This window comes from Leptonotus elevatus, chromosome 17 (genome assembly GCF_054856555.1).
Source record: "Leptonotus elevatus isolate MCC_2025b chromosome 17, RoL_Lele_1.0, whole genome shotgun sequence".
Classification (NCBI taxonomy): Eukaryota; Metazoa; Chordata; class Actinopteri; order Syngnathiformes; family Syngnathidae; genus Leptonotus; species Leptonotus elevatus.
Window position 1 is genome coordinate 4698400 of NC_141255.1, and position 27345 is coordinate 4725744.

A 27345-nucleotide genomic window follows, 5' to 3' on the forward strand; every position below is an offset into this window, starting at 1 on the left:
TCTAATGCAAGAATGGAATCCAGTCTTTCATTTGGTATCCGCCATGTTTATGTAGTCATAGCACACACTATTCTGTTTGCCTTCAAAGATGAGTGAAAATGCTCGAAATTGGCTGACACTGTAAGGGTTGTTTTTTTTTGGATTAGTTTGGCAATAATAGAGTTAACTGCTTTAGTGAGTTCATCGTTTTATTCATGGCTTCACTCATGGCTCAAAGACCTTTGAAAAATAATTTGGGAAGATGATGTCATTGTAGTGGTTTGCATTTGTGAAGGCTTTTTGTCTGGTTGGCATGAGTGCAAGCTAATGTAATTGTGGTTTTTAAAACATATTGAATTAGGGTGTGAACATGTTTTTGGATTGGTGTTGTGTTGACATATGATAGCAATATAAGGTGCAATAGCAACGTAATGGCTTTTTTTTCTTCTCCTGAGATGCAAGGTTTCTTCCCAGTAGTGACAATTTAGTCGAAATGCCCAACCTCAAGCAGTGACTTACAATGGTCTCCAGCCTTGGGCAATGCATTTCAAAGAATGATGCCACGACAAAATCCAGGACTAAGTCTGCTTGTAAAGACGGTAAAAAGAGTAAACAGTGCAGAGGACAAGGTGATGGATGTCATAGTGTGAAAAAGGGGTCAGTCCTACTGACAGAGATGGAATAACAGCGAAGGCTGCCGCTGCACGCCGGCAGCGTGGGCAGCGAAATAGAAAGGAGGAGCTTTAAAGCGACACCTTGATATTTTCTCTTCCCGTTGAGCCAACAAACTTTTGCCGTATGGAAAATGGAAAAAATAGCGCATAGCTGCAGCAGCCATCGCTCATTTTTTTCCCCTCCATTTTATTCCTCAACACTGATTAAGTTCATATCTCTCTCCCATTTCTTCATCCTGACTCCATCCTCGGCTTTCCTCCCCTGTCCCACCTCCTTCCGTTGCAAGTAATAAGGCCAATTCCTGCTGTTCCCTCTCCCTTCTGTGTTTCTATTATCCACCTCCTCCTGACACCCGGCACCTCATTTGGTTTCCTCCCGCTGCCATGTGCTATTCAGTGTGCTTGTTTTACCCGAAGCAAACCATGTAGCTCTGGAGAGAAGCATAACCCTTAATCTTGCAGTCTTTGCCTGCGTGGAAAGACAAAGACCGAGCGAGTGATACAGAGAGAGAGAGAGAGACGGGGGCAGTGTGTAGTCTCGCCTTATTGTTTTGGCAGTTGGAATTGGAATTCTGTATACAAAAAAAAATCATCATAATTCATCCCATATATCATGTCGTCACTGTTGACATGCATATTTTTTTTTTCTTTGTCCGAGCGCATTTGCATCCATAAATCAACGTGACAGCGTTGTCTACATTAATATTAATTAATGTTAGTGCCACTTGAAATTTATTGTCACACTTCCACTTTACACCGATTTAATTGGCTGGATTGGATCGTCCGATATTTTGCATTTTATGCAAATTTTGTGATAGCTGTAATTTCTTTCATGTGCCGATCGATCACTGACGTCATCTCTGCCGCTGTAAAATGAGACATTACAGCTGCAGTGTTTCCCACATACACATTTACCAGTGGCGGGCCGCCACAAATGAATTTCGACTAAAAGATTTTGGTGCTACTTGTCAATAGGCAAGCCGCTCTGCTGCTTGTTGTGGTCCTTGTGTGAGTCTGCTCATCGATAATATCTGTATCGGTAGAAGTATCAATGGCCGTCTTGTTATTGTCAAAACACACTCCTTTGTGTTTTGGCTTGGAAATACTATTCCATGTTGAGCAAAGCTCGCATACTATAGTTGTCAGAGTTTTAGGTTACGCTGCAAAAAGATGTTTATGGGAAACCAACCGACAAGCGCGACAAGTGTTTTGTCTGATCGTGTAAAGCCTAGTCGTACTAAACGGAAACAAATGACATGCTATTTTTACGACAACCACAGCTTTGCCTTAGGAAAGTCCACTAAGCTTAATGCTAACAATGCAAAATGCCATAGATAGGCTAAGGGTTAGCATCGATAGTTGCAAAGATTTGAACATAAATGATGGAAGCAACACAGATAGACAGAACAGTCCTCACATGCATATATTCTTTATCCTCATTTCCATTCATTTCAATGCTGAACGATGATTTGAGATCCACTAAGGCACCACTAAAACAATGCCGATGGACCATGATAGAGCGAATAAGGGGTGTCCCAAGTGGGAAACCCCACCCCACCAACCGGCACACAGCCTTACAAGGTGTCGTTTTCAGAGAACACCCCTTTGACCTCGAGAAGGTCACGCGATCAGATAGCCAGGACGTGACCAGACTCGCATAGCAGGTGGAGACGAGTTGAGAGAAAATGTGTGGAGGGTACTGTTTCTGACAGTCAAGGCCAAAGTAATTATTGGAGCAAATTCACACAGTGTTTTAAGGACTCAATTGTCTGCTTTTGTCCCTTTGTGCCTTTGAATTCAGCCAAACAGAAATCGTTGCCGCATCCGCAGCCAGACAATTTAATTGCTAACATTTGACAGTTGAAATGGATGATAAATGTTCACCACGCCGTCCCAGCTCTCAGTCAATAAGCTCAAGCTATTTGTGGCTATGCTAACCGCAAAGCTTAATGGAATATTTAGGAAAACTCCAGAGCCCCCCAAGTGGCTTTTTCTGAAATGATGTGTGGTCTGAGGACAGGCCAGCTATTACAGGAGGCAATCAGCCTTTGGATGTTCCGACCAGCGCAGACAATGCGATTAGTAATGATTACCTGTTTCTTTGCAATGTGAGCAGCCTAGGTACTAATTCCTTTCGGGGAAATTGGTCTTGCGATGGAGTATGTTTGTACATATGAATGGACTTTTCCATTTATTTTCCCCTGCTCACCCAGGTCGCGGGGGCAGCATACTGTGAGTTTCATAACATTGTTTTTTTTAGCTAAGGAATGGGTTCGCATCGCCTTCCTGTTTCATAAAAAAAGTGATATTGTATAAGGATGTTATGCTGTTAGAAATGCGTACTGGCCAAGCTCAACAACTTTTTGTTGTTGTTGCAGAAATTAATTGCAAGCACTGAAAATGCAGACAGCAAAATACTGTATGTGATACTTGCTGACAGATTGGACATTTTTGGCTAATGTTACATTACTGACAGGGTGGAAAATGACAGGGTGGACATTTTAGGCCAATGTTAGCATAACTGACAGGTTGGACAATGGCGGGGTGGACACTTTTGGCTAATGTTAGCATTGCTGACAGGGTGGACAATGACTGTGGACATTTTTGGCTAATGTTAGCATTACTGACAGGGTGGACAATGACCGGGTGGACATTTTTGGCTAATCTTAGCATTACTGAAAGGGTGGACATGACAGGGTGGACATGTTTCTGCCTGTGCACTATTTAACAAGTAAATTTAGAATTTCTGATTAAAAAAAAAAATTTTTTTTTTTTGAATATGTCCATTGATATTTCATTACGACAGAGTGGACATGTAAAGTTTGACAACACCCAATTACATAAATAATTTGATGAAAATTACTAAATGTACTGATGATTAGTTGTAATAGCTCTGAAAACAGCAGTAGCTTTCTTAAAGGTGCAGTTATCCCATAACGACAGGGTGGACACACACAAAATCATCAATATGATTATGAAAACAGAATGTACATGATCAAAATGACTTGTTGTCTCAAATAATTTGTTTTGGACATTGGGCACTAAAATCTTTTTTTTTTACCAGAGCTGTATTGGGGAAATGGCGAAATCAAGCATATCCAATCGGGAGAAAAAAAGGTGTCAAATGAAGGAGAAACATTTTAAGACCTCATTTCATTATTGTGCTCTATTTTCATGATGATGATTCTTATGAGGAAGCCAAAGCCACTTTACAGTGAAACTTTTTTTTTTCTTCCCCGTTTTCAAATGTCACTCGTCTAATTGTCGTGACTTTTAGTAGTTAATGATACATTATTTCTGTTCTTTTCTTGATGTATGTAGACAAGAAATGACCATAAAGCACTGACATGTTGTTTTTAATTTGTGCACAATATAGGCTGTCCTTTCTCTTCAATACTTATTACCTCTTGGCATGTACAATGTCTTTGCCGACTATTACCTGCCCCTTTTCCAGCCTCCCGCCATCAATCGTGTTTATTCCAGTAGGCTGGACTTTGAGGTGTGTTTGTGTGTTGTTGAATGTGTCTTCTTTCTCAGGTATGTTGTTTTCCTCAGCGAGCTCTCATCATCTATCATCTATTGGCGCCTTTTCACTTTTATACAGCATTTTGTTTCATAGCTCGGTGCTCTCCAGCGTTCTTGTACTCAATCCTCATCGTTCCCTCGCGTGCTGTTGTGCCTTCCATCCATCCTTTTCAGGCTCTATTTTTGCATGCTTTTCCCTGCCATGCCCGCATCTTGGCGATTTATTTTAGTGGGTTTCCCTTCACGCCTCCTCCCCATCCAATATTTACACTCCATTCTTTTCCTTCCTTCTTTATGGAAATCTCCTTATTTGTCACTTTTTTTGCGCTTCCTCCCCTCCCTCCCTTTCCTAATTCACTTTGAAATCACATTCTCCCCGGGCCTTCAATATTCACCTTGTCTCCGGTTTCCTCAATAAAAACCTCCTTTCTTCTGTGGCCATTTTTCATTTGTTTGTCTTTAGGATTTGTCTCCATTTGTCTGCACTGTCCTCATTTCCTCATCCTCGCTCAATCCGGCTCTTTTGCAATAATTTCCTTCTCCGCGCGCTCGCATCATTCACTTGTCTCCTGACGGCGCTATAAATACAGTACGTGATATTGTATTGTGTTGGACTGCGCATGGCTGTGGAGTGCGTGTCGGTTTTAATCGGAGTAGGCTCTTTTTCTTTCGCCATTGTCTGCACATAACATTCAGGAATAGTGTGCGTGCATTCGTGCGTGGTATCAGATTGGTGGCTGGATCCAAGTCCGTTTTGCAAGGAATGCGAGCAACGTGATGTTTAATTTAATGCTTCCTAATTTAGTTCTTGTGTTTGTTAAAAAATACATGAGAAGAGGACCTTGTAAAAATAATAGCATATTTACTCATAATCACAATATTGAGGGGAAAAAAATCGCCGTGGTTCCACCCTACTCAGTCATGGACTCAAATATTATTTTGTTGTTCCATTGTGTAGTTTATGAGGATATTTTGAAGCAACATGAAGACGCTGGATTATCCCGAAAAGCAGGCTAGCAAGTGAGACGAAGTGAATGTGAAAACCTGCAATGGGGGGGCTAACCTTGAGATAAGATATTTCAAAGGCACAAGCGTCAGTTGTCACTGTCAAATTGGGGAATGCGAGCTGAGGATCTTGAACGTGATGAACTTAGCAATTTATTAACTTTTAATGCATGCTGTAGTCTGCAGTAGCTGTCAAACCGTGCACATTTTCTCTCCATATGACCAAATCAGCAGCATCTTCATGTTCAGAATCTTTAAGCGTCTCAATTATGGAAGATTAAAGTAATTAAAAAAAAAATATCAAGCACTATTTTTACATTCAAAGTCGAATCACACTTCTTGTTCATCACCGCACAGCGACTGTGACACCTTTTCCTATTGTACATGTTAACGAGGGGTGAGAATCTTTAAATGTCTCACGATTTGATTCCGATTTTTGGGTGTGTGATTCGATTCAGAATCGATTTTCGAGTTAGAACAATATTTGATTCAAAATGATTTGATTGACAATGATTTTTGCTTCAATTTATAGATGTTCAAGGAATCGTATTGATCTACTCCAGTCTGACTCGCTAATGCTAATTAGCAGCACTTTTATCACTCAAAAGAACGGCTCCACGCTGCAAAAAAACAACGTGACTTTTTCCTTCTACTCGCTAATGTGGCTACATTTTAACAGTGTATCAGACCGCGTGGAACCACACTGCCCTTAAGTGGCCAAATCGGGTACAACATGAACAGCGCTCCCAATAAAGGCACACACAAACAAAGGCAAGACAGTATAAAATAATTTTGAGACATTTAAAATCGTTTCTGAATTGTACTTATTGAGAATTTAGAAAATAGATTTTTGGGCACACCCCTAATGTTAACATCCATTTTGCACCCTTCCTCCTCACGCCCCCCCCCCCCCCCCCACCCCTCCCTCGAACCTCAGCTCGTCCTCTACCATTTCCCTACTCATCTTTATTCTTACTGTCATCTTTTTAATTTTGCACTTTAAAAAAAAAAAATTCTGCTTTCATGTCATCCCTGGCGCTCTCCTTTCTCTGCGGCTCGTCACATGCGAGAGACGCCTAATAGATTCTGTTTCCTACACTAACGCGGGGGCCTCCTTTTGTATGTTCCGCGCACACTCGTGTCTGTTTCAGTCCGCCGTTATCGGCATGCGCAGACATCCCGCGCCTCCCCATCCATCCTAGCAGTGCAGCGAGGAGCCCTCTGAAGAGTGAAGGCAGGGAAGACAGGGATTGACAGAGATTAGAGAGGAGGTGGGTGTTGTGACCGAGTGGACAGAGAGAGTCTGCTTACACTAAACACTGCCGGAGTGTGTCATCTAAAATGGAATAACACCAAATGTGAGTTTTAAGTGGCGCATTTGGTGGGCGGCTGTGTTTGCCTGCAAGTGGGCACAGTGTGCAATGTTTGCTGCTGATATCAAGTGCTGTAAATGTTGCCGGTCACATAGTTTGGGGAAAGGACACAACACAAGATGGAGTAGAGTGGGATGGTAATTGACAGAAGTTGTCAGCATGCATAGTGGTGGAGGAACAAAGCATCCACGGAATGAAAGAAAACCGTAAGGGGAGTTTGTGCTTGGCGTGTTTCGTCACACATTCTGGGCATCGAAATGTCACATGACGCCAGCCTTCTATTATGTTGGTCAAAAGGGCAATACAGTGTTGGCATGCGGAGACAGCAGGACACATAAAGGGGAGACCGCAATCCAATCATCACAATGCACATTTTTTTTCTATTATTTGGGCTTTCTTGTGTGGTAGAGGACAGACATTCTGTGGGCCGGATCGGTAAAATAATGGTATATAACTTAAAAACAATTGCCGTCAATTATATGCAGATTTTCGCTATTTGTGGGTCAGCCCTAAATTACCGAGCTCAACTGTAATTGTATTCCCAAAAAAATAACACAAATGCAAATGGGGGGGGCAGCAGCACTTTGCCTGTATGAGCTCCGGACGTGCATAAATATTGTTCACGTGTGTGGCGCAGTTAATGAAGTTATAAGGACAATAATCCTTGTCATATGTATTTGTATTACCAGTAATTGAATTTGTATCGTATTTAACACGTTTGTCAGCCTATGATTACAATTTTTCTTTTTTTTTAAACAAACCGTAACTTTTTGTGTGTAAAATAATGACATCCAGGATGATTGTGTGTACAAGTTGCATTGCAATTCTGAATGTATGTTTTGATTGTGGCTGGCTGATTAACTCATTCACAAATTAATAAAAAAAAAAAGAAAGAAGATTATTACAAATTAGGGGCAAGAGGCGATTTTTATTGTAATTAATCGCATGACTTTACTAGTTAACTCACGATTAATCACAAATTTTATATCTGTTCTAAATGTACAATAAAAAAATTCTAGGTTTTCATACTTTTTTTAACGAAAGTGGGAAAAAATGTTAAACTAATAGAAATAGCTCAAATGACTTTTTGACGTTTATAGCCGTCAATGGCAGTGAATGAAAAAAAAATATATATATATTATTAAAAATTCGGGGCATCAGGTGATTAGTTTTTAATCGTAATTAGTTGAATGACTTCACTAGTTAACTCGGGATTATTCACAAACTTCATATCTGTTCTAAATGTACAAAAAAATATATATAGTTTTTCATACTCTTGTTAAAAAAAGTGGGATATTTTTTTTTTAACTAATAGAAATAGTTGAAATGAATTTTTGACATGTATAGCCATCAATGGCAGTGACTGAGTTAATTGGTCCGACATTACACTTTTCTTTTCTTTTTTTACTTTACAAAATCGCCTCGCGGGCCGGATTAAACCCCTTTGCGGGCCTGATCCGGTCCGCGGGCCCTCTGTTTGACACCCCTGCTTCCAAGAATCACGGAGCACTTCCTGGATTGTTTTTTTTTATTTTTTGAAGAAGAATAATTGTTCATTATTTGTCTAAGCGCTACTTCTTGTGAGTTGACTCGCTGCCACCATACAGCGTTTGCCATCTATCCTGTAGATCGGCGTTAAGGCATTCAAATTGCTAAGAAGAATGATGTTGAAGTGACAAATAATTTAACAAGCTGTAGCAGGTGCACTTATTCCTCACTTGTAAATGCGCATCGACACTCTGAGAGACACCTGTTTTTTGTGTACACGGCTGTCTTCTTCAGCTGAATCTTCTCCACACGTGTAGCTTCATCTCCCCCCCCCCCCCCCCCCCCCGCCGCAGCCTTAGGCACAAGCGGGCCTTTTAAATGTCACTCGGATAATTCAATTCACACGACGGTCGTCGGCCAGCAGTCACACAGCAACAGCTAGTTGACATTGAGAACGTATGCGTTGGGTACCTGCGGCCTTCAGTGGGGTTGCGTTTATAGAAATATAACTCGAAACAGACAGAGCGCAATGTGACTCTGTGCTGAAAATGTGTAGTTTGTGTGTCGTCTGCACCTCGCATCGCGCCTTTAAAAATAGATTCAATTGCGAGTTAGGGGATGGCGTGTCCCAGCATGCTTTGCTTGAGATGCAATTAGCACGTTTGGTTTTCCATGGTTCTTGAACGTGTTAATTAGTACAGTCTTGGTGTTGTAGTTAAGTCATTCACTGCCAATGACGGCTATAGACGTCACAAATCCATTTGAACTATTTCTATTAGTTTAACATTTTTTTTCCACTTTTGCTAACAAAAGTATGAAAACCTAGAATTTTTTTATTGTCCATTCAGAACAGATATAAAATTTGTGATTAACCGTTAGTTAACTAGTGAAGTCATGTGATTAATTACAATAAAAATCGCTCTTGCCCCTAATTTTTAATAATCTTTTTTTAAATTTATTAATTTGTGAATGAGTTAACCAGCCAGCCACAATCAAAACATACATTCGTAATTGTAATGTACTAGTGGTGTTGGTACTTGGTATCGGTCTGAAAAAAAAGTGATTACTGAACATTGCTAGTTTTGAATTGCACGGGCCAGCAGGACTGATTGTGAAGGCAGATTAGCTTCACATGGCGATACGCAGATGCTGACATCTGATTGGACAAACAAATCTTAAAGCCACACGCATGCACGAGAAACAATGCAGCCAAGATTGGCAATAAATTAATGCAATTTTATGGAGTAAAAATTATAATTTAGGTTACTAAGATGTTTAAAATGAGAAACTCTATAGTCAGGTGTAACGGAGACAGTGACGTGCTTCCCTCTGTGTTTTCCCATCTCCATTCGTTCCTATTCTACTTCCCACCTGCAACCCTGAATGTTTCATGTCTTGGCTGTAGGGCTAGCAAGTCGCTAAGTATCCACCCCTCATCACGCGCGCACCGCCGCCAGGTGTCCCTTGCCCCGACAATTTTGACATGCGAGCTGATATAGAACCTACGATGGGAAAGAAATGCTGCAGAGGATTCCTGGAAATCTGTTGTTGTCTCTTCGAGCGCACTAAAAGAGTATTTAGAGCGATTTAGGCGAGGGCTGAGATGTGAGAGAAGAAGCCCCCAGAACCCCCCCCCCCCCCCCCCCCCCCCACACCCAGACCGCCTGTGCAGTGGCGCGTTGATAAGCAAGATTCAATATCTAATAATAGTCTGGCAGCTTGTCCACGCGGACGCGTAACGTGGTCAACACCGCCTGGCAGGAGGTCGCCGCCCTGACAGCCTCTTGTTGTCTCGTTACGATGTTGTTTAACAGCTGCTCGGCGCGCAAAGCACATCAGTCCCGCTAATAAGCTCGACAGCTGAGGTCCATTTAATATAGAATGCGCCATTCATAGATGCGGCGCTCAGCGAATTGCTATTCAAAAAGCTCTTTCCGATGGATTTATTCGTTAGGTAAAGAAAAAATTAATAAACAGAAGGCCACCTGTCAACGCCACACGTATTATTCCCTTCCTGAATCGCTCTCTGTAATCATGAAATGCATTTGAAAACCGTGAACTCGATACCTGCGGAAGACTCATCATTATTCCTTGCCGTTTGTCTACTCTACATATTTTTACACCGTTTTTCAAAATGAGCAACATTGAGGAGCTGCACAGCATTTTAACAGCCAACCATAAAGAGCCACAGAGTAGCATCATAATTAATTTACAGTAAATGCTCTATTGGGAAAACAGCAGTGAACAAATTAAGCATATCAACAAAACTTTAATGGGCAATTGCCTCTTTTTCAGCGTATCGAGAAGATGAGACCAAAGCGTTGCCATTCTGTAACATTTTCCCAATGAATATTATTAATATACACATTCGCCGCTTGTTTATGTCACATCATGCATGCAAGGGCGACTCGGCGTTAACACCGCTTTGCTCAAAATTGGAAGCTGTAGCTTTGGAAGGGGGTACGAGAGAGAGAAGCCAGCTTGTCCTTGTTGGAAAAGTGTGAAGTTGCATGAGGTGTACTGCGTGTGGCACACATCATCATCATCATCGGCGGGTGGGTGGGCGGACGTGCGCCCCCAAATCGTTTGGATTTGAAGTAAAAGACCAGGATCGGGTGGCGAAAAAGCGATTTAAAATAGGAAAATCCACATCAAATGATGGAAAGGCAGTTTTCTTGGACGCCAGGCCCGAAAGACAAATTAGCTTAACGCTAGCTAGCATGAGGCTAGCAGCAACATAGATGGATTTAAAATGGGACCAAAGAGAAAACAAATATTAGCCAGCCTTATTAGCCAGAGTGCAGAATAAAATCCGGAGGTTAGAATAAATTATTTTCAGGGGAAGTCACAAACCCCCCCAAAAAAAATTCTTGACAAAAATATTTTCAATGCAGCCCCGCTAGTTATTAATTTAGTTTAGTGGAATATGAATTAAGCAACAAAATCCAGCCGTTTTTATGAATATAAAAGCTGTTTTCTGAAGCTGAGCTGTGATTGGTTGTTACCTGAGAACTGAGCAACTGTGACGTCATCTTCAATCGACAGCAAGTCGCAAAATGGCCGCCCCCTGAAATTGATTAAAAAACGGCTGGATTTTGTTGCATAACAAATTTTCTACCAATGTAATATTAATCAGAATATCATGTTTAGACTAGCGAGGTCTCATATAAATTGTCAAGAAATGTTTAATGTTGACTTCCCCTTTAACCTTTCCGTGTGTTGATACGCTACGTCAACGTAGGCTACAATCCAATGCGTTTAAATGAGATAAATGATTGTGGCTTTGTAAACATTATGTTCAAAATAAAACAATAGTTTTTTATTTGTTGGACTATGATGTGCTACATTTTACATATACATTAGGGGTGGGAATCTTTGAATGTCTCACGAATGGATTCGATTCCGATTTTTGGGTGTGCGTTTCGATTTTTCGATTATTTTTGATTAATAATAAAGATAATGATTTTTGCTTCAATTTATAGATGTTCAAGGAATCGTAATGATCTACTCCAGTCTGACTCGCTAATGCTAATTAGCGCTCTTCTCGCGGCACTTTTATCACTCAAAAGAACGGCCCCACGCTGCAAAAAAACAACTTTTATTGGAATAACTTGATCGTGACTTTTTCCTTCTACTCTCTAATGTGGCTACAACTTAACAGTGTATCAGACCGCGTGGAACCACACTGCCCCTAAGTGGCCAAATCGGGTACAACATGAACAGCGCTCCCAATAAAGGCGCACACAAACAAAGGCAAGACAGTATAAAATAATTTTGGGACATTTAAAATCGTTTCTGAATTGTACTAAATGAGAATAGATTTTTTGGCACACCCCTAATATACATATAGTGGTCAGTGAAGACTTCAGTATTCTCTCCTTTTATCAACTAACAACTTCAGACAAATTGGACCATCTTTGAATCATTCAAGTCAGAATTCCAAGATCAAAGCTACACAGTGCTTAGCGTAGGCACCCTTGCGTGCCACTAGCGACGCTACTAGCAACTATCGGGCGTCCATGTTCAGAATATAGCTCTGTGAACATAATTCCTAGATCGGGGGCCCACCAGAGAGCAAAGACAATAAAGGGATATGTGAGTGGGAGAGCTCGAATTCTCTCCCTGGCCGTCCCTCGCGCGGCCATCTGCGCAGAGTGCGATTAATCATGCCGCTTCCCCCCAGACGTGGCGAGCCGATGCCGTGACACTCAAAGCCCGTGCGTGCGTGTGTGTCTTCCCCTTCCCCAGCCAAGCATTTGCATGTTTCGTCTTGTCAATTCTGCCTAGACGGCCATGTGTTCGACTGTGTGTTGGCATTTATTAAGTATTCTATTTACTACAGAGCCACCGGTGGTTATGACCAGTCCCGCTGGTCAGCGGCAGTTGTTGATGGTGTTAATTAGCCACACGTCCCCGATGGTCCGCTTGACTGGCGCGTCGGGAGAAAGACAAATGGCGCGCGCGGCACGTGAGGGCTCGTTTGACAGACGAGCATGTCTCCTTAACATTAGCTTATTGGGCAACTTCCTAGCGGCAACAAATGGAGGTGAAAGAAAGCACGCCGACATTCTCAATCAGTCTCACTAGTTAATGAGAGGAGGGAAGATTTCCCGGAGGGGATGAAGGAACATCATTGACAGACAGAGGGACGAGGTGTCTTTGGATAAAGAGATGTCGTCTGTGAATCAAACTGAGCAATCAATGATGTGCTGCAGAATGGAAGGCCTCCACCAAGGCTAAACAACCCTAATCTGGATCGGTACCAAGTTGTTCACCTTGGTAGATCTTCTGAATATGCATGGCTTTCTCATTAAGCTTCATGCATTATTCAATGAGAAATGAAGGGAAATGGCAAAAAAAAAAAATAGTTATGCTAGCACGGACCCAACATTCTCTCTTCTAGCTCATACAACAAAAGGCGACGTGAACATTGACACTGCATTACATGAGGAAATTATATCATAAATAATATACTATATATTAATGTCTCTTTTTTTGTTTTCCTTCTAGAAACTTAGTAATTTAGCTGCTATTTCACGTTAGCTTAGCGGTTAGCATGTCTTCTGTTATCGCTTCCTGCTCGGTGCGTCACATGCAGTGACTCCAAGTCCAATTAAATGATAACGATACTTATTGGTGAACAAAATGAACAGGGAGAGTAGCCTTTTCATTGAATCTGTCTCTCTTCACCTTGAATTCAGAAAGCTTTGTGCCCCATGTCCATGCAGGGTTCCTTTTGTTTTGCTTGATAGCTAGTTGCGCTGGACTAGAATTGCTCAATTTGGCAATCTTGTCGTTAGGACGCTGACTCCCTTCACTTAACTCTATGTTCATAGAGGACTTTAAAACAACCGCCGCTGTTTTCTTAAGATGTAACCCACGAGCAGCACATACAATAAAAACAGCAGAGGCCCCAGAATTGAACCTTGTGGAACACCATAACAAAGAACTCACACAACGCACCATCACAACATCCATAAGTCGACTACTAAGCGCAGCACATACCGGACAAGCATAAGGAAAGTGTTTAGCTGTGCTAGCTAGCCAGCTGTAACTTGTAGCTGGTGTAGAGCAATTTAGCTTAGCGCCTAGCATACTGGTAGTTCCTGAGCGTAATGGCTATACGGTAGAAACAATACTAGTTTGTCATTACAAAGTTAGAGTAAAATTACATACAGATTGCCTAAAAAAGGTGATGTTCTTGCGCTTCGCTTAAATAGGCTAACAAAGCTGCATGAGTGAGAGGCTGTGATTGAGAGACTGTGATTGAGAGATGGCGGCACCGAGGAAACGCACGCCAGAGAAGTGACACCGATATCACTCGCTGGCTGCTGAGGGAGAAATGCTGCGACTACGCTAATGAGGATGATCTGCAGCTTTTGGGGGAGGGAGGGCATGTTTATCCCAATGTCAGGCTAATTCTCCAGTCAACAAGCAGCCCTGGCGGGACGGGAGCTGCTAGACGTTTTCGAAAAAGGATCTGGGCCATATTTATGCTGCTGTCCCAGATAATAGCGCTAATATGTTTTAAACAGTCTGGGCCTCGGGGTGGATGGGCATACTCGCTTTGGCTCCCAATATGAGAGGAATCATTTGAAATTCCTCGGCCTCAATGGTGTGAATGTGTGTTCAAACTTAACTCATTCACTGCCATTGACGGCTACAGACGTCAAAAATCCATTTGAACTATTTCTATTAGTTTAACATTTGTTTCCACTTTTGTTAAGAGTATGAAAACCTAGATTTTTTTCATTGTACATTTAGAAAATATATCAAATGTGTGATTAATCGCGCATTAACTAGTCATTCGATTAATTACGATTAAAACTTTTAATCGTCTGACGCCCCTAATTTTTAATAATCTTTTCTTTCTTTTTTTTAAATGAAGGACTACAGAAATCAGTCACAGTTGCTATGCTGAAATCAGAGGATCTGGACAGTTTTACATGAAAAAAATGGCTCCAAATAATTACTTGATTATTATTTAATATATAATTTTTTAAAATAAAAAATTAGGGGTGTCGGGCGATTAAAATGACTTCACTAGTTAACTCACAATTAATCACAAATTTTATATCTGTTCTAAATGTACAATAAAAAAAATTCTAGGTTTTCATACTCTTGTTAAAAGTGGATCTTTTTTTTTTTTAACTAATAGAAATAGTTCAAATGGATTTTTGACGTCTATAGCCGTCAATGGCAGTGAATGAGTTAATATCCATACATTTAAAAAAAACAACAACACTACAATCGTATTGTGACAGACAGCTACTATTAATCAGTATGAAAAATTCAGTGAAGCATCTTAGTGTGTGTGCTCACTTTCACCCCGCAGGAAGCCCAGCGTCTGCTTGTTTGCACTCGTATGACCTCACGCAAAAGCCTTTTGTCCACCAGCACATCAAAAAACACACTGTCACAAAAAAACAAAAGAAAACACAATGCTCTCTGAATTTTCAAAGCGCCATGCATCCCAACAAGCGCTGTAATCATTGCGAGAGGGTGCGGAGGGAAATAAATAATAGATGGCGAACAGGGAGGGCAGACTAATGAGGGTCTGATTTCAAAGCGTCAATGATTTTCCAGTTAAAAGCACTAATCCTGACACTCGCAGTCATGAACCGAATGCCTTCAACAGAGAGCGAGTGATATCGGGAACAATCTTTGCGTGAAAGCTGGCAGCGTTAAAGTGAAAATCGGGTTAAGTTAGTTTGATGTTAACATTTCACAAGTCCATTGAGGATGGAAAATAGGACAATGAAAAAATTTCCGTTTCCTCTTTCTGTACACAGTATGGTTTGTGTTCATAAACGTTCTTGACAATTATTAATATAGGACACAGTCTGTAAGCAGATCAAGGCACAGGAATAATGATCAAAGTGCTTATAAAAATAAGAGAAGGACATAGGAGAACCTTCACAGACTATTTTACATTTCTCATCAAAACAGAATTTTGCTTCTGGACTAACAACAAGCTTGTATTCCATCACAACGTTCACTTCCAGCTGCATAAATGCATCACTGGCTAATTCATTAGTTTGCCTGATGAGAAATGTGACTCGTTAATTCACAAGCAGGAGGGGGTCACCAACAAAATTGGACGGAATGGAAATTAATTTCATTGTGTGTGTGTGTGTGAATGAGTAAGTCCATCAGGCAGCTGTGCCACTCACACACGCGCATAGAGCCGAGTTTGGGAGATTTTTTCCTTCACGTGAGCGGCATAACTAACGAGAATGATGCCAAATGCTTGCTGCTGATGGAGACGTCAAAGAGAGGCCAGCATAGGTGGCGAACGAGAGACGCTGCGTGCGGATGAGAGAGGATTACGAGGGATAACGTGGTATCAGAGGTGCCGGAGGACGCCAAGATAAGAAGAAGTTGGACGAATACTCAAACAGCTCACACCGTGTTGTCGTTTAGGAACGACTTTAGTTGACTTCCCTCTTTCCCGGATGAGTCGTGATTATATTTTGCTTTTCTTAGTTTGTCCTTTCCTGACTATTTTGTAAAGTAAAACAAATAAAATAAAAAATAATGTAATGTCGGACCAATTAACTCATTCACTGCCATTGACGGCTTTAGACGTCAAAAATTCATTTGAACTATTTCTATTAGTTTAACATTTTTTTCCACTTTTGTTAACAAGAGTATTTTTATTGTACTATTAGAACAGATATAAAATGTGTCATTAATCGTGAGTTAACTATTGCAAAACACATCTGTGGCAGTTTTTAAACAGCATTAATTTGTTAGTATTTTTAACTCATTCACTGCCATTGACGGCTATAGACGTCAAAAATTCATTTGAACTATTTCTATTAGTTAAAAAAAAATCCGCTTTTGTTAACAAGAGTATGAAAACCTAGAATTGTATTTATTTATTGTACTATTAGAACAGATATAAAATGTGTCATTAATCGTGAGTTAGCTATTGCGAAACACATCTTATTAAACAGCTATTTTTTGTTAGTATTTTTAACTCATTCACTGCGATTGGCGGCTATAGACGTCAAAAAATCATTTTAATTATTTCTATTAGTTTTACATTTTTTCTACTTTTGTTAACAAGAGTATAAAAACCTATATATTTTTTATTGTACATTTAGAACAGATGTAAAATTTGTGATTAATTATGAGTTAACTAGTGAAGTCGTGCGATTAATTACAATTACAAATTGTAATCGCCTGACGCGACTTAAAGATTATTATAAATTAGGGGCGTCAGGCGATTACATTTTTTAAATCGTAATTAATCGCATGACTTCACTATTTAACTTAATCACACATTTTATATCTGTTCTAAATGTACAATAAAAATATATAGGTTTTCATACTCTTGTTAACAAAAGTAGAATTTTTTTTTAACTATTAGAAATAGTTACAATGATTTTTTTGACGTCTATAGCCGTCAATGGCAGTGATTGAGTTAATTATTATTCATTTTCTTTTGACTTCTTCCTTGCTATCTGGCACTAGCGGGCTATCCATGAAATTGCGATAATTTATTCCCAATAGTGCATTTGCTTTATTTCGTAGCGTCTCTTGACGACATTTCTTTATGTGGATGTTAGATCAAGTTTGACAAACAAAATCTTTCTGTCACATGATATTAAAACACATCCGTTCTGCAAGTTCCAGAGGGACGATGACACATTTCACCTCGTAAGCATGAAAAGGGATAAAATAATGCAGGAAATGGCTGTTCTTTATCGCTTTGGATCACATTGGGTGGTGCCGGTAGGGTTAATGAAGCAAACAATTTATGGTATGGGCCAGATTCCATTTCAGCTTTAGTGTTCATGTCGGGCAGCCGGCCAGCGTTGGCCTGCGAGTCGCTGTCTGGCCATCATGGCTGCGCGAGCTACAGAGTGGGGAAGAGAAGCTATAATGGCAGGGAAATGCATCCAAAGAGCTGCAGAGGAAATGGGTTAGTGGCAGTCGGCCATGTTGGATCGAATGGCTGCAGTCTGGACAGCTTCTAATGGATCTAATAATGATATCATGTTTTTTATTATTATTTTATTATTATTATTGATATGTGTATATTAGGGGTGTCAGGTGATAATTTTTTTAAACCGTTAATTAATCGCATGACTCCAATAGTTATATCTGTTCAAAAGTATTTTGTCATTAGCATTAGTCTTAAAAATAAATTGCTTACAAATTATTACATCGGTAAACAATATAAAAAAAGTAAATAAAAACAAATATTTTATTATATATATATATATATTAGTGGTGTCAAACGATTACTTTTTTAATCATAATTAATCGCATGACTTCGATAGTTAACTCGCGATTATTCTAAATGTTATATCTGCTAAATATACAACAAAATATTATTTTTTTTCAAATTTTTCATACTCTTGTTAACATAAAAGTGGAAACAATTTTAAACTAATAGAAATATGGCTGCATCTTTTAATCATTGATACAGTAATTTCATAATAATTCATAAAATTGAGTTAAAATTAAAGTTGTACTTACTGTAAAAAAAAAAAAAACAGTGTGAGATATTGATTTTTGTTGGGGTAATTTTTCTGCCTCTAGATGGCATAATTGCATTTGTAAGACATTGGTGACAGCTCAGTGCATTTTTTTATTTTCATATTAAGAGCTATCTAATCTTTAATATAAGTAACTTGTGAAATTCTGCACATTTTCAAAATTTTGAAATACAACTTGACCCCAGTCTCCACAAATATATGCATTATTAATAAATATATTACTGCTAAATGTTGACGTGGACGTGTCTGCTGCGTTGCGACTGGATTTCCCCCAATACAGGCTTCCCAAGTAAGGGGCGGTCATTAATCGCTAATTTGTGAAATCAGTGGCATTCAAAGAACTTTAAATTAACTCAAAATTAACGCACTAATTTTGACACCCACTATATACAGTATATATATTTTATTAAATGTATAATAATTTTTTTTATTTATTCATTTCATCGAATCTGGCTCTCGTCACCTTGAATTCAGAAAACGTCGTGTTCTTGTAATCGCCATCTTCATGCAACTTCAACACATTTTCAGCACATTAAAAATCTTCATAAAGAACATTTGTACAATGAATTACATGTTGGAATAGACTTCAGGATGCCAAATTAGCGAAGTGTGTTGCTCTTGAGAAACTGACATTCCGAGGATTTGGACAATTTTTGTTGTGAGAAGTTTGAAAAGTTACGTCATGTGTCCTTTTTTTTATTTTATTTTATTTTTTTTAAAGTTCACCATTCATTATTAATGAGCACTGTGCGCACATGAGTCGCATTGCATCAGTGCTCTAAGACAACCTACATCTATGGCACTTTTTTTTTGTGTTGTGAGGTTGAGAGAATTGTTGTGAACATTTTGTTATTTCGCACCTTCCTGTAGTGTTAGTTGACAGACCGATAATAAGATATCCATTCTTACATTGGCGTTCCAAATGTTTTCATCAGTGAGATGAAGTGTCCTCAGGGCTCGAAATTCAAGCTTGATGATGAACAACTTTCTGCACAATCATCGTGCTGTGTCGTTTCGTTCTGTTGACTCTGTAGCTGTGCAAATGTACAGGTTATGTAACACATGAGCTTTTGTAAAAGTGCCTGTGCAGACGGGAGTCGCGCCTTTTGTATTGCGCCGCATTAATGTGCAAAACATGAACATTTTATGCCAACCTTTCTAGCAGCGAGGCAATTACGAACATTCCCCGCAACAGTTGCGACGAGGGGGAAAGCGACGACGATGCGCAAGTTTGAAATTAGGCGTAATGAAAAGGACGGCGCGGAGAAGAGCTGGCTGGGGAAGGCTGGTGAAAAGGCGACGGAGGAGAAGTTGCGGAGGGATGAGAGAGCCTTGTGAGGAGGCAAAGCAGAATGGGCCTTAATTGATAGAACATTCACACAGCCAGGAAAGCAGAGCAGCTTCTCTGCTGCTCATTAAGGTCATTATACCTCCGTCTGGAGCACGCGCGCACACACATTGGAGGAATTGAAAGGAGAAGCCAATTTGGTTGCGTTTCAAAAAATGAGCCTTTTGATGAGCGGCAACTGCAGGACTGAGAGCTTTGTTTGTGTCAAAGCAGTTAGCGCGTGCTCATCGACGTGGCTGGGCTTGGAAACGCATTTGTAGCCCTGGCCTGTAATTGCTCCGCTCACAGACGGAGTGAGGCGTCGCCGTCCTCTTGAAAATGCACCAAAGAGGAAGGAGAACAACAAATGAGGGAGTCAAATGTTGCATTGAAGCGGTGGAGAAGGAAGAAAGGCTGAACGGAGAAATGATTCCATAGACGCTCTGGGGGCCGACGAAGGCTGAGGCTGCGATCAATAATGAAAACAAATCATTGTCAGCATCCAGACAGGAAATGAAGGTGAAAGTGGATGGATAAGGGGAACGTTGATATGGGGCCAGATGCTTTGAGATCTTCCAATTTGGTTGCAGGTGCAAGCGGATGACTCGTGGGACTGTTTAGCGAGGCAGGATTTTGCGTGGTCACCGTTGAAACAGTCTTCAATATCCCATTAATAATAATAATAATAGTGAACAATGTCAGTATTAGTCAGTCAATAACAATATTGAATCCAATCAATAGGCTCGCTCGTTAACCGTTTAACGAGTTTAGAGTGAGTTGATCGTTAGCGAGTACAACGTTGGCGGAACGACTTTTAATTAAAGCAGTGGGGGCAGCGAGCTGCTCAAGAGTGGGAAGCTTGTGAAGAAAATGCCATTAAGGCCTTGCGGCATCGTGATCAATTCCCGGGCTCCGCAATGAGTCCATTTAAAGGCCGGTGCGAGTGCAATGATACGGCCCTAATGATCCAGCACATGCATCGCTTGGACCGGTCCATGTCGATGCCGCTCAATACTCAAGTCGCTCAATGGGAGACTCTGCTAGTTGACAGCAAAATATCACTCACTTGGTTGACCTTTTTTTGTGTGTGTGCGCGCGCTTTGGAGGAGTATTTCCAGTGAACCAGGGATTAAAAAAAAATTGTTTTTAATTAATAAATTGTCGTCTGTAACAGGGTTTCCTTGGTTCATTAAATAGCATTAAAAGTTGAAAAATAGATTTTGCTCAAATAAGGCATTAAATGTGATGAAAAATTTTCATACCATTAATGTAAAAACATTGTGCATGCTTTATTTTACATACAACGTTGTACAAAAGTGTCATTGTAATGCAATTTGGCAATAATTAATGTGATTTTTTTTAAAAAAAAACATGTATTGGTGGGAACTTCAACTGGGACTAGTCTGAATTTGAAAAGAAAAATATACTATTACTGTCACCAACATCAAACATGAAACACTAATCCCACCTAGTGGCAAAAAATTACCTCGACAGAATTGTATGACTTTTAACTACATTATAGTACATCTTTTTAACTTCAAATAACTTTATGAATTACTTACTGTAAAATTACTGTCAGTGCTTGAAAAGAGACAACCACATTTGTATTATTGCATTGGAAACCATATTTTGGAGTATGAAAAAAGCAATATTTTTCTGTACATGAACTCATTCACTCGCAGCCATTTTCACTGAAGCAACCCCCTTCGCTCCGGCTGTTTTACTGGATTTTGACTGATTTTGCAAGGCCCACACAATATTGTGTTCTATTGCTTTAACAAACATGGAACCTAGAATTAGAATATAGCAAAGTTTCATCATTATTCACAAACCTGTCGAAAACACTGGTTGATCTCTTATACTCTGCTGCCACCTTCTGGCCGTTTTTGTATTATCAACTATTACTTTAAGCGACCTCTTCAGGTCAGTCTGCGTCAAAGCCTTTTGTATGCTCTAGCATAAAAACAACAAACGTATAAAAACGTTTTGGGACCATGGCAATATTTCAAATATAATTTTTTTTATACGTTTTTGGGAGCAAATTAGTTAAGAATAGGTGACGTGGTTGACAGGGATTTCGTTCCTCCACAGCAAACGGGCAACGAGATGCTAATGACACAAGATTAGCGCTTCGTTAGCTTCAACTCTTTGTTTACACACAAATTGTATGCTATTTCTGTTTTTATGAGCTATGGTTACACCTTGCAAAAAAACCCAAAAACTACACAAATAACCAGTGGCTCATAATGGGCCACTTAAGAATGACTATTTTAGAGGTAATGGGTCTTGTATTTGCACTCGCCGCTAATTACTACTTGATCACACTCTCACCATACACATTATTTGTTTGCACTCACAGGTAAACAATTGCTTAACTAAACCCGGACCGAATTGAAACCTTAATGGAAATTGGCTGAGTGAAAGTGTCTCTTCATGGGTGTGTTTTTTCCCAAGAACAAGTCATCTTTGAAATATTAAAATTTCAAAGAGGAGTTTTACAAAGAATCAAGGTCCAGCCATTTTATTGCTAGAAAACAAGAATGCGCAATAACATTTGAAAATGTTCTTGTTTTGGCTGCCAGGCAATCATCTCTTCATGTATAATTCAGCATGCGCAGAGAGATATTTATCTCTGGGATCCTTTGCAACGCGCTGTGACAAAACTCACATTGGCCGTGCAATCTTTTTAGTCAGGGCATCGCACGAGCAAATGCGATTAAAACATCCAGTCTGTCGAACTTAATGAGGAACTAAAAAGCATTCAAAGGTAGATTTGAAAAACGCTTTTATGTACTCGTGACACGTTGAGGCACTGCCAGCTATTAGCATGTGTCAGCAATCGTGAAGAGATGTGACATCTGTGGGTGTAACCCCCGCCGCACTGATACCTTGACTTCAATTATTAGCATTGTGCTTTGGCTTTTTATGTGTGAGATCAATGAACGCCATCTTATCTGCGGGTAATTGCTGCGCCGGCATTCATCTCCTCCATCTCTCTGTGGCCCATGGCAAATGTATATACAGTCATGCCTTGAGATATGTCATTAATCCTCCACGCAAAATTTTTTTATCAGGAAAAATTACTTTGTAACATCAGAGTCAATCCATAAAGATTTGAAAAGCAAAAATGTAAGATTTGTTTTTATTATTTTGCATTATTTCCAGTGGATATTGTGTTGCTCCTCCTGGTGTGCACCCCTTGGCCCCGTGGGGGCAGTAGGATACAGACCAGTAGTACCGATAATTTTGATCTTGAAAAGAATATCTGCTTAACATATATAAATGACAATAACAAAAACAAGTAAACAAGAATATTTGGTTAATAAAGTGCAATCTGAAAAAAAAAATTGTAATACACTTTAACTCATTTGCTCCCCAAAACATATAAATACGTTCTATTTTAAATGTTTGAAATGTCCCAAAGATGTATTTATACATTAAAAAATAATAATAATTAATGCTAGAGCATACAGAAGGCTTTGAACTGCAAAGAACGGTTGAAGAAATGGTAGTTATTAACACAAACGGCCAGCAGGTGGCAGCAGAGCAAAAGAGCGCAACCAGGGCCATGTTGAAAAAAATCCATTTTATAGATTTGTGAATAATGAGGAAATTGAGCTATATTCTAATGCTAATTGCTGCAAAACAGAAACGGATAGAAATATACTTTTTTCCTGATGAAAGAAGAGACTCTAATCTTTCTTTTGGTAGGTTCCATGTTTTGTAGCAATAGAACACAATATTCTGTGGGCCTTGCAAAATCAGTCAAAATCCACTAAAGCAGCCGAGAGTGAAGGGGATTGCTTCAGTGAAAATGGCTGGAGGTGAATGAGTTGATGTGAAATAAAATGTTTGCTGATTTTTCAATTAATCAATGACGTAATTGATATAATAATCCTAAAAATATTCGATAGTGTCTTATGTCTGGATTGTTTCATTGTGTAAAGTGTTGTAACACTGATGCTATTTGTTAGCCTATACATGGCATTTTGCATTGTTTGTTAGCATTAAGCTAAATAACTTGAATTAAGGCTAAGCTTTGTGGTTGTTTGAAATACACGAGGTGAAATTCTTTACACTGGAGACAAAATCTAGCATTTGTTTGAAAGTTAATTGCTCTCCTTGTGTGCATGGGCCGTGATGTTCAAACCGCCGTTAAAGGCCACGGAGGGCACTTCCTGCCACGCATCTGCAGAGGAAGACAAGCGTGCCGAGCGCTTCCAATAACCTGGGCACCGCAGTGGCTTCAAGTCTGATTACATAGGCCATATACAATAAGTATGTGTGCAGTAAAGTGAAACAGCAAACATCTGTCTTGCCGCGTGTTGGATTTAATGTCCTGACAGGACAAGATTCTCGACGTAGCAATTCAATTTAAAGCAATGTTATGCCAAAATGGCTTGTGCGTGCACATTGCTGCTACGTATTTAAAAATGCATGGATGCATTTTGCAGCAGCGTTTATTTGGCTCTTTTCACTTCACCGCAATGCTCCTGCCATTTTGATTTGTCGCTTTTCAAAAGGGACTCTCTTTAGGGAGGCTCTGGGCTTTTACGGATACAATGTGTTAAGATGCGTTCGCTCCATTTTCAGGTCCCAGGCCCCCTTTTTTATTTATTTTCATTTTTTAGCCGCATTGCAACAGCAATTGCTTGACACCTGCTGTTCGACAGCCATCTACAGACCTAAAAATGGACAAATAATCACTGTTTGACTCACATGTGAAATTGCCGCCTGGCTCCTTTTTACTTTTGGAGCAAATGCAACAGAAAAGTGTCTTTGAGCTATAGTCGCCGATCTCTGGCCTCTCCCCTTTTCATCATTGGAAATTGTTATGGATAAAAGTGTGAGCATAAAGTGTGCAAAATAACCCCAATAAGCACTCGGCCCACCCAGATGTAAAGCTGAATAAGCTTCTAGCAGTAGTGTCGTTTTGCAGAGCCCCCCCCCCACCCACGCGGAAATAATTTCATAATGAGCAGTGTTGAAAAATGAATCCGTAAATCTACAAACGTGGTCTTTATTAACTCATTCACTGCCATTGACGGCTATAAACCTCAAAAATTCATTTGAACTATTTCTATTAGTTTAACTTTTTTTCCACTTTTGTTAACAAGAGTATTAAAACCTAGAATTTTTTTACTGTACATTTAGAACAGATCTACAATTTGTGATTGATTAATCGTGAGTTAACTAGTGAAGTCATGTGATTTATTACGCTAAAAAAAATTTTAATCACCTGACGCCCCTAATTTTTTAATGATCTTTTCTCTTTTTGTAATCGCGTCAGGCGATTAAATTTTTTAATTGTAATTAATTGCATGACTTAAATAGTTAACTCACGATTAATCACACATTTTATATCTATTCTAAATGTACAATATTTTTGTTTCTAGGTTTTCATACTCTTGTTAACAAAAGTGGAAACAAATGGCAAACTAATAGAAATAGTTTAAATAAAATTTTGACGTCTATAGCCGTCAATGGCAGTGAAGGAGTTAACATTTGGATGTCTTAAACCAATCTTTCAAATGCAAAAAATATTAACACGTGAATTATATTCTCAAATATCACAATAAATCAACATTCTTAAAGGGATACTTGACTCATTGAGCCAATTTCAGCAGTGAAAAGTTAATATTTTTTCCAGAATTTATTTGAAAACGTCATTGTTTTTAATGTACAATTAATATATTTAAAAACATTTTCTACTTGCTGTCGACTGAAGATGACCACCTGTGCTGAGGAAATCGGTAACGAGTCGACCAATCACGGCTCACCTGGGTTTGGTCAACAAACTGAGCCATGATTGGTCGTTACCTACTTCCTCAGCACAGGTGATGTCATCATAGGTAGACAGCAAGTGGATTTTTTTTTAAAGGTATTAATTTATGTGAAAAATAAGGAAGTTATCACATTAATTATAGACAAAATATTAACTTTTTACTGATGAAAATAGCTCAATGAGTCAAGTATCCCTTTAAAACATTAATAATAATAATTAGTCATCTTCAAACTGACATTGTGAAGTGCATGATGTCGTTTATTGTGTATTTTTTTTTTTTGCAGTCCTGGGCAGCTGTGTTGTCTGCAGACGTTGCTGGCAAATCACCAGAGTGGCACAACATTGTTATAATTACAATTGCGACTCATCTCTCGCTTCCAGCCCTCCAGGGGCTCCATATGTTGCCGAGTTGGCCCCGGCCCCCGCTTCCCTTCCTCACATTTCCTCCTTTGCCGCCTCTGCTCTCCTGCCAAGTGTTTTGGAGCGCTCCGCCCTTTTCCATTTCTCACTCATACCATGCTCCCCCCCCCCCCCCCCGCGCCCTCCTCTTCCCCGTCTCGCTTGGAGTGCAGGTTAATTCCAACATTTAACAGACGTGACACATCGTCTTCCTGTCATTCCATTAAAAAAGATAAAGTCTTGCAGTTTTGGCCAAATTCATCTCTGATGCTCAGAAGTGGGAATTTGAGAATGTCAAATAAAAGCAATCGTGGTGAACGAGAGCGTAACAAAAAGGGTTTGTAACAACAATGCCGGCATTCAACCGCCGAGCACCAGTAGTGCGCTAATGAAAACACTAAATCTTCCTGACAAATTCTGCATGCATGTAACTTAATTGCTGGAAAATCTGCAATTGTAAATACATACATATCATTATTTTTTCCCAGGCAGATAGCAGTATAATTATTCAACTCTTGAGTAGTCACCGATACAAAGTACTGATTCAAGTTCAGGCTCATACTATACGTTTTTTTGTCACACTCTAATGTTCACGAAGATACCAATATGTTAAGGTGTGACCAATAGAAAAGCAATCATGTAGAGGTGGTTCGCCCCTGGGCCAATGAAATTACAGGGTAATGGACGTTGAATTTGAGCTATATAAACAAATACATTTTATTGTTGTTAGCTCTACTCCATCTCCGGACGGAGCATTCTCATGTCTGATCCTGAGTACTTCGTTTTTTGCAACCTGACTACGCAAAATCTTCCCCGGGCACCATCTTTTTCCCTGGGACATTTACCTGCACTGCGGGCTGACTCTTACAACAATATGCCAATATAGTATTTGCCTTGAAATTGCAAGAAAATTAATGGACATTTTTTATTCTTTTAATATCTTGTTCTGATTGTAAAACGACCACAAGATGGTGGCTGATACTGGTATTCATTTTATATTGTATTATGGATGTTTTAATTACACAGTACTTTGAGTTGCATTTTTATGTATGATAGCCGCTGTATAAATAAAGATTGATTTGATTTGACCTTATTTTAGTACTCACCTATCCCTAATTTTTGTATGATTTACAAATTTTTTTGCAAAACTATTGCGGGTAGGTCTGGAGTTCACTGTTATTGGGTTTGTCACCTTTTTGGTTTGTTACCCCTGCAGGTATTCCGAAGCGGCGAAGGCATGGGCATCCGTCTGGACAGCGCCTCGGCCTTTCAGGGCGCCGTCATCTCGCCGCACTACGACTCCCTGCTGGTCAAAGTCATCGCCAGCGGCAAGGACCTGCCCACCGCCGCCTCCAAGATGAGCCGAGCCCTGGCCGAGTTCAGAGTGAGGGGGGTCAAGGTAGGACGGCCAACTTTAATGTACAGTACAGTCAAACCTCTGTTCACAAACGAGCTATATTTGCGTTGTCTTGGCAACCACGTTTTGCGGTAAGTTTGCGAGCGAAGGTGTGACTATATATCATTAAAATTCAAACAATGCTTATGGGAACTTAGAAATGTGCTTGTTCAACTGGCCAGCTAAGGGCTCACCTCAAGGTAAACCTTCGCCTGTTGCACACATTTATTTAGTGAATGATTGAAGGCATTTGGTTTCAAGGTAAAAGAAGTCTTTGTCAGGAAGTAAAGGGACTCATCAGTGAAAGTGATTTGTAAAGGCTAGAAAAATGTCAAATATAATACACACTTGGCAGTCTGTCATTTAATGTACATATAAAAATCT

The 27345-nt window shown here is 39.8% G+C and overlaps 1 protein-coding gene across 1 annotated transcript in view; it reads left to right on the forward strand.

The window, feature by feature from the left end:
- LOC147159386 (pyruvate carboxylase, mitochondrial-like) overlaps positions 1–27345 on the forward strand; it is a 146643-nt gene that overhangs the window by 45312 nt on the left and 73986 nt on the right. The window contains exon 12 of the mRNA XM_086059741.1: positions 26782–26964. Within this exon, the coding sequence (XP_085915867.1) occupies positions 26782–26964 (183 nt within the window). The remainder of the gene's footprint in view (positions 1–26781; positions 26965–27345) is intronic.